The sequence below is a fragment of the Sinocyclocheilus anshuiensis genome, unplaced genomic scaffold, assembly GCF_001515605.1.
Source record: "Sinocyclocheilus anshuiensis isolate Anshui unplaced genomic scaffold, SAMN03320099.WGS_v1.1 scaffold154, whole genome shotgun sequence".
Taxonomy (NCBI): Eukaryota; Metazoa; Chordata; class Actinopteri; order Cypriniformes; family Cyprinidae; genus Sinocyclocheilus; species Sinocyclocheilus anshuiensis.
This window is the reverse complement of record NW_015546101.1, coordinates 1,173,626-1,182,706: the sequence shown is the minus strand read 5'-3', so window position 1 is coordinate 1,182,706 and position 9,081 is coordinate 1,173,626. Positions and strand designations below refer to the sequence as shown.

The window sequence follows — 9,081 nt, the reverse complement described above, 5'->3', positions numbered from 1 at the left end:
CGGTAATCGAATCGAATCGCAAGCTTGTGAATGAGAATCGAATCGAACCGTGAAATTTGTGTCAAAACCCAGCCTTACAACTCATAATTCCACTTCATTCCAGGATGGGAACCAATAACATGTAGGAATTTCTTGTACTTGTTTACAATTTTACTTCAGGGGAAAAAACACCCAGACTTCAGCGGGGGGCTGCAGCCAAACACATTAGCCCTTAATCCTCTCTCAGACTAATCCAAAAGCGCCAGGAACGCAGAGGTGTGTGAACATGTGCAAGTGTGTTTGGGTGCAAGAGGCTGAGAGGTTAATTATTTTATGTGTGTGTGTTTTGTACCTTTTTAGCACTCTCGGGTCCGGCTTCATCAAAGCGGAATCGGATGATGCGGAAGTCTTTGCAGTAGAGGATAAGCTCAGTAGGGTTAAATTTCAGCTTCTGATTGGAACCTAAAATCTTCTGCTTCCCCTTAACATCATTCACTATTTTAAAAAACACACATAAAAAAAGTCTGGTGGGGGGGGGGGGGGGGGGGGGGGGGGCATTGCGAATATCACCACCACCACTGAACATGATCTTGTAATCGCGTTCTTGCACATACTAAATGCCCATACCCCCCCTATAGTGTGGTGGAGTGTGTTCATGTGCTGTTGAATTACCTGTTACTACCTGCTCCACGCAAGCCAGCGGGATATCGTGCTCGCCCAAGAGGCGGTGGGTGCACTGGAATCTCTGTAAACAATAAAACAGACAAGGATAATTTTTCATTCATTTGCTTTCAGTCTGTTTGTTGATGTTATCCAGTAAAGAGAACCTCATGAGCTACAGCTAGCCAGTGTATGAACCAGTGTAATGGGTGACCTGTATTAGCTTTTAAGGACTGTAATAATAATTGACCTTCTTTCCCTAGTAAATCAGCTGATCATCGGTCGACTGAGGGAGATTATTAACATGTTTAACTTGTGAGCTGCTTAAGAGGAAGGAGTGACTATACAGGTTAATATGTGTAACAGATTTCACTGCTCTGGAAAAGAACCTTGGATTATTTTGCCTGACATGAGTCTGAAATGTATTTCCCTCCTTATACGACTCATTTATATCCAATCTAGTAGGGAGTAATACTCATGACACCAATATAAAAAGAACTGTATTATATTGTATAAATTATAATACTGTAATCTGTTTCACCTATATCTTCACATATATATTGTGGACCTTCTTTTCTCAATACTTAAAGTTGAAAGTGAAGTGAAGTGTGGCCAAGTATGGTGACCCATACTCGGAATTTGTGCTCTGCATTTAACCCATTCAAGTGCACACACACAGTAGTGAACACACACCCGGAGCAGTGGGCAGCCATGTGCTGCGGCGCCCGGGGAGCAGTTGGGGGTTCGGTGCCTTGCTCAAGGGTCTCACCTCAGTCATGGAATTGAGGGTGGAAGAGAGCGTTGGTTATTCACTCCCCACTCTGACAATTCCTGCTAGACCTGAGACTTGAAACCGCAACCTTTGGGTTACAAAAGGACTCTCTAACCATTAGGCCACGACTGCCCTTTGTGTCCTTTCCAGTTTATTGAGTCAACCACAGTGAATGCAAGCCAACAGTAGTGTTTCCTCAAAATGTTTACACACTCTGGCTTTATCAAAACACTGTCATGATCAGTTATAAATAAATAAATAAATTCAAATTATAGTGCAAAAGACAGACAAATCTATTGATTTACTGTGTAGATTAATTCTCTAAGTCTACACAGCCACGATGCTCACAATCCTACACCTACATTCAGATCCTGAAAAGTTTTTTTTATTTTAACTATAGGAGATGTTTCAGGGCTAGAAGGTTAATTATTTCCATTGCACGCTGAAAACAGCAGAGCAAGCTAAATAAAAGTCACACATGTATTTTCTGCTAGCAGAATTGTTAAAGTCAGCAATTCTTCAAATGACTCGGATACATTTTATAAAAACTTAACAAAAACATGTTTTTTTTTTTACTTTCATTTCATTTCGCTTTTTATGTATTCATCTATCTTTTTTAAAGTTGTGAGAACACAATAAAATGTCATATTATAAACCAAAAGCATGTTTTGTGTTTAATAATATTCTATGCCATAATCACTGCTTATTGTCGCAGTCAAATGCAGTCAAATCAAGTCGAAGTACTGACTCTCAGATAAGTCTGTGCTTACCTGTCGTGGCAAGGAATTATGGGTAATGAAGGAAACTTTGAAGTTAGTACACACAAGTTTCCCCCAGAGGTCATCCTGACAGCTTTCTGCACTGATGCACTTCCTTACAAAGTTAGCCTCGTTCACAACTATTTCACCTGTAAAGAGGGAATAAGGAAGTGAAATTTAGAGGAAGGAAAAACACAATCAGCTGAGCAATGGATGATTAGCTCAAATTTGAACTCAATTTAAATATTAAAAACATACATTAAAAGGAAGGGTTGGTACTTGTGTTTGACAAGTATTATTGGTTTGTTTTGTTCTATACTCCACTCCAGTATATGTCCATATTCTTCTCTGCTAACAACCCAAATGTTTAAGAGCTAAACCGAAATAAATGACACTACTGTAGGGGTGTGCAGCGCTGTGGCTGTATTCGGAATGATTTTTGTTGGCGAAATAGAGCAAAAACAAGAAATATGGTGTCTAAAACGTAAGTCTCTTAATTAACTTATTGTTTATTGAATTCAATGTCACATTTGTAATCATTGGAGAAAATTATTTTGGAGAAAAACGGCACTCTTCGTGTGAAATTGAATAACTATATGAAGTGGTATAAATATATAAAATTTCTGCCATCATGTCTTGAATTTGTGATCATTCTAAATGCATTTTAATAGACTGAATCATGCAGTGAAAGAAAACACACTAAATGCGCACACGCACTAGTCTAGACTTCACGTAATGTATGCGTGCGCTCTGTAGGGATGTTTTGAATGGTTTTTGCAAAATACTCGATAATGTCAAATCGCACATCGTTAAAACAACAATTACGATATTATCGCAGACGATATATATCGCACACCCCTACACTACTGTGATATATTTTCCATGTAATAGACAGAGAAACACTTTTTTTTTTTGTTTGCCAAACAAACAAGCTGTAATCCTCCACAATGCAGCAGCAGTTTCTTATTAGTTCAGTAGCAACTTCTGGATTGCTGACCACTTAGGTAACACAAACTTGAGCCCCTTCCTAACGGCTTTCCAGGGAAAGCCCTCTCCTATGACTCTCCTTTCATGTTGGAAGAAAAATGATGCCCTATTAAAAGAAATGACCTGTTGTGCTGATTAACAGTCACATAAACCTTTACCATGTACAGAGTGTGCATACGCATGCTGAGAATCCTGAACGGTTGCTCTTTTTTTTTTTTTACACAAACAGGAAAAGAGCACAAGTTCATCAAAGTCAGTTGTACCAGGAAGAAACCCAGGCTTTCAGAATACAGAAACATCAGGTTTTTGGAAAGACAGTCACGAATACATTTTGTTTGCACTAATAATACTCACTAGTACCAGTAATTCTAGTTTATATGCTGAGCTTTTGAGCATTTAGAATGAATCTAATGTCATTAGACATTTATGCCAAGGACAATAACTATAATGATAACAATAACTATAAAGTTATAATAATATAATATAATCTTTAGGGATGCACGATATATCGGCCACCATATCGGTATCGGTCGATAATCAAACTAGGCTGCTTATGTTGAAGTGTTTGGGATGTGGGTTTTAATGATGAGATCTTTTTTGTAATCAGGCTCTCAAAAAGTATATAAAAATTTGGATATAGATTTATCGGCCAACATATCGGTTATCGGCTTTCAAAAATAAAGACTTATCGGTTATCGGTATCGGCCAAAATGTTCATATCGGTGCATCCCTAATAATCTTTCAGATTTTCCCCCCCAGCAAAAGAACAATGAAAACATTGACAGTTGAGTCAGAATCCATCCAAATTTAAAGCGCCAGATGACATAACTGCAGAATGGGCTTATATAATAAACAGAATGGCATGTTGACAGAACACTGCTGTGGATCTTTAAAGTTATCATTCTTGGTGTGAACACACTTTATTGGGATGATAGTAATAAGGGAAGCACAAATATGTCAATTTTGGTTAACATGATAATTATTTATGGTAGAAAATAATTATTTATTGAAAAATTATTTATTATGGCAGATAACAAATAAATGGCCAATAGTACACTACAATTCTATACTATATTGACTAAATACATTTAAAATAAAACACTAACCATTCAAATCAGTTGTCTACAATACATTTATTTTATATAGTACCTTTAAAAGTTACTTTCTAAAAGTGCTTGAATGCTACAAACAAATTTAGGCATCATCACATTATAATATACAGTGTGGAACATGGATATTCATTTAAAAATGTAACATTGTTATTAAATTATATATTAACAATTTAAGAAAAAAAAACAGAACTTAAGTAGTCAAAATTACCAAAATGCACATTTCTAATTCACACATGTTTTTAATAATTGTTGGCTATGACCAACATCTCTCCTTCCGTCTCTGGCTAAACTAAAGACACCCACATTCTGCTTCATTCTAAACATAGCTCTAGCTCTAAAGATCATCAAGACACATAAAGAGGCAAAAATGAACAGACATTTGTGTATATTGGAGAAGAATAATCAAGTTGCTGAGAGGAAGAGTGAGGGAGAAGAAACTCCAGCTGTGAGCACTTTATGTGTGAATGTGGGGAGGAGTGTTTGTCTCACAGCTGGGCCTGTTTCAGGGGTTACAGTAGGGCAGGGTGCAGGCTAGCTAAGATGGAGGTTGGGCCCTGTGAGAGCATTTGCATCTCAGGCACAATTCTGGTGAACACTTCACTACATGCCAAGCCACTAAAACAGTAGGTCAGCCAGCTGATTTTCAAAGAAAAACAATTAACCTATGACTACACCTGCTTGGTATCTGAGCCCACAGAATTCTGGAGCAAGTTCAGCAGTTTTCCGAAGATTCTGAACATCATCAACAACTACTTGCATATTTATCTCTTAGACATTTTGGTTAACCTGATAATGCTTTCATTTACTAGTGTCATCAGTTGAACACATTTTACCATATTTACATTTTAAAACATCGAAATTTGTATTTTTTTGCTCCTACAATAAGTGCAGATTGAAAAAAAGTCTAAAGATTCCATGTACTCTAGCCCTACTTTATAGCTAACTTTAAGACCTTAGTATGAAGACCCACAATCTTTATTACCCATCTTCTCACATATTCACACAGGCACACACCCACTCACATATTTCAAACAACTTCCTCTTCCGCTCTACATGCAGCCTGGCCTGTAAATGGCCATGACTAGTATCATCGTGTGTCTGATCACCGCTCTACAGGGATTAACCAGAAGCTCATCCTCTCTGATCTACCAGTACACAGCAGAAGATCAGGCCAGACTGCAGATGAGAAGGAAATGTAGATGCACTATGAATACAGCCAAACACAGTCACATTGAAATACTTGTTTGGTGGTTAATCAGTAAACAGCCAGTGAAGATCAGTTTATAAAAGAGAATGGAATCACATCTCATTGCACAATTTGCATAATACTTTATATTATGACTTTATCGAATACATTACCAATCAAAAGTTTTTTTTGTTTTTAAAGAAATGAATACATTTATTCAGCAAGGTTGCATTATTCATCAAAAGTGACAGTAAAGACATTTGTCATTCAAAACATTCCTATTTTAAATAAATGTTGTTCTTTTGAACTTTCTATTTATCAAACAATCATGAGCAGTTTACAAAAAATATTAAATCAGCACCACTGTTGTCAATACTGATAATAATGAAATGTTTCTTGAGCATCAAATCAGCATATTAACAAGATTTCTGAAGGATCATGTGACACTAAAGACTGAATAAATTACATTTTAAAATGTATTCAGACAGAAAACAGTTATTTTAAATTGGGATAATATTTCACAATATTACTGAATTACTGTATTTTTAATCAAATAAATGCAGTCTTGGTGAGCACAAGAGACCTCTTTCAAAAACATTAAAAAAAAAAAAAAATCTTACTGACCACAAACTATTGAACAGTATAGTGTAATTTAACTTGATCACATCAAACTACACAGTATATCCTGATGTCGATGGTTTGACATTTCAGAAATGACAACACTTGAGAGTACACATCATATCCATGCCATTAATAATACACACTTGACATCAAACCTGATTAAATGACCTAAGACAAGTTAAAGGCAGTCTGCACCTAAATATAACAGCATTAAATATTTAGATATGATCATGTGATCAGGCTTCCTGTCTTTACATCCTGTTAGAAAATGGGTGTTTTTGCGGCTGATATGTTTCATCAGTACACTTTGGGTTGTGTTTTTTTTTCTTTGAATTTGGACAAGAATTATAGCAGAGTTAAAGAGTAAAATGGTGTCTATGGCTAAAGCAGGGAGAGAAGATGATGATGAATACTGCAAGGGTAGGACAAGTCGGATCGAGTTCGGCACAGGAATTCTCTCGTTGCATTGTGCTGCAAAAGTTACACGTAAATGGATCAGAGCAACATGATAACAAGAGGCCAAACAGAAAGACAGAAAGGAGAGAGAGAGAGAGAGAGAGAGAGAGAATGTGTGCATGGTAGGGCTTGCAAAAACTCTAGCCCGACATCCTGGGGCTATTGTGTCTTCCAGTCGGGCTACCAAAATGTATGATCCCCTGCCTGACGGGCTATCTTTAATACAGGGTTCCTGCGGGTCCTTAAAAGTCTTCAGTGTAGTGGTTTCAAATTTAAGGCCATAAAAGTCTTAAATATAGTATAAGAAAAGTCTTAATTAGAATTTCAAGATTTCTTCAATTGGGGACGGAAAGACAAGAATAGCAATATAGCTTAATGTGATGATAAAACTTCAAAAGGCTGTGATTTCATGGAAGAAATTTGGGCGCTCCGTGTTTTAAAGTCAAAACGCAGCATGGGTGTTTTTATATGAATGCATCTCTGAAGGGAGCCGACTGTCTTCAGAAAAGTGTTGATGGCATTTTCATTTTCATTTCATCTTTCCTTTAATGCCTGATAAAGCCAAGTAGGGATAACTGCAGGCTGGAGTAATGGGTGTGGCGAAAGGTAGGGGCGTGGAGAAAGGTCTCCATGATAGGTCGGCAAAGCTGTCTGTCCGGGTGTGGGGGTAGGGTTAGTTTCTGTTTTACTGATTCACCTTTCGGAATGCCTGCTTTCGGTATGTCCATTGCTCCAGGCTGCAGCTACCCCTCGATAAAGCAGCACTTATGAGCACAGCGCTGCTTTGTGTCCAGGCGTTACTGGGGAAACCACTATATTTCTGGTGTTTCAAAAGCCCCACCTATTGGCAGAAAAATAATTTGCATCACTAATCATTTTACAAATCAGTGATTTGCATTTTCAATAAGCCCGTCTGCTGTTTTTGCTCAGAACACAGCGAAAATCGACCAATATTTTTACTCAGCAAACACGCAGTGTTGTAAATGTGAAAGAAGCTAATGTGCCTTCTAAAAATCTAAACAATTAAGAGACAAATATATATATTTATATGTAATAATTTATACGCTGGTTTGACTCCCTTAAAAATTGTTTAAATTCTGAAATGTGATGTTCATCATTTAATAAGATTTTTAGTTTTTGTGAAAACCTGTATCTGAACTGTAAATCATGTAATTTTACTGTTTAATGTTATCATAGACATTGCCCTACCCTGCTCATACATTGTTCATTTTATTTGTGCAGTTCTTAAAAAGGCTCTTAAAAAGCCTTAAATTGATTTTTAAAAATCCTGCAGATACCCTGTAAATAGTGAAATAAAATTCATTCCTTGATATTTGTGTTTTGAATTATTTTATTTTTTTTTACTCCTTTGCAATTTTCTCTTATATTTGGGCTAGTTAAATTCATCTCGGTCTACCAAAATCTTAAGAATGCCTGCCCGAAGGTCTACCGGGGATTTTGGAATTTTGCGAGACATGCGTGGGTTTGTAAAAGAACACCGTTCATGAGACAACGGCCATGTTTTGTTGAGATGACTAGGCAGGCACCATTGGGCCTCCATGTGTGTGTAGGGAGTGGTGGAGAGATTTAAATGGAGCAGTCAGTAGGAGGTTAATCTGAATGGATACATTCTGCTAAAATGTCACCACGTACACAACTAAAACCATCCTCAGAGTATGACAAAGACAGACTATATGTGTCTATTTTCTTTACATGTCTGCAAACACAGAAATCCAATAGATCTTTTTTAAGAATTAAGTTTCATCAATTTCCTTTGATTACCATCTAGTGCTCAGTGATAATTTAATATCCCTGATTATCTTTTTTTCATACTGTACATTATAATGTGATGCCGAAATTGCTACAAAATCCACATTTAAAATGACTGATTTCTATTTTGAAATAGAACAATTTTAAAATCTGCAATTTATTGTAATTCAACAAACGAGAGTGAGTGAAAAATAAACAAACTTTTATGGCACAGTGATATTGCGAGTCTCAAAATCTTAAAGATGTCCGTCACATAGGGGTGTGCGATATATATCGTCTGCGATAATATCGTAATTGTTGTTTTAACGATGTGCGATTTGACATTATCGAGTATTTTGCAAAAACCATTCAAAACATCCCTACAGAGCGCACGCATACATTACGTGAAGTCTAGACTAGTGCGTGTGCGCATTTAGTGTGTTTTCTTTCACTGCATGATTCAGTCTATTAAAATGCATTTAGAATGATAACAAATTCAAGACATGGCAGAAAATTTACATATTTATACCACTTCATATAGTTATTCAATTTCACACGAAGAGTGCCGTTTTTCTCCAAAAATTACCATGATTACAAATGTGACATTGAATTCAATAAACAATAAGTTAATTAAGAGACTTACGTTTTAGACACCATATTGCCTGTTTTTTGCTCCATTTCGCCAACCAAAAATCATTCCAAATAGTCACCACAGAACAGTTCTGCGTCTCTGAGCAATGACGGTGTTTCGTTCCGAATGAATCAACCATTTAAATGATTCGGTTCAGTCGCAATGACTCA

General features: G+C 36.7%; 1 protein-coding gene across 1 annotated transcript in view; it reads right to left on the bottom strand.

Annotated features, from left to right (window-relative positions):
• The window catches only part of LOC107700360 (myotubularin-related protein 10-like), a 31,613-nt gene that overhangs the window by 11,489 nt on the left and 11,043 nt on the right, over positions 1–9,081 (bottom strand). The window contains exons 3-5 of the mRNA XM_016501988.1: positions 2,182–2,318; positions 652–724; positions 332–474 (exon numbers count right to left, since the gene is read on the bottom strand). Coding sequence (XP_016357474.1) covers positions 332–474; positions 652–724; positions 2,182–2,318 — 353 coding nt within the window. The remainder of the gene's footprint in view (positions 1–331; positions 475–651; positions 725–2,181; positions 2,319–9,081) is intronic.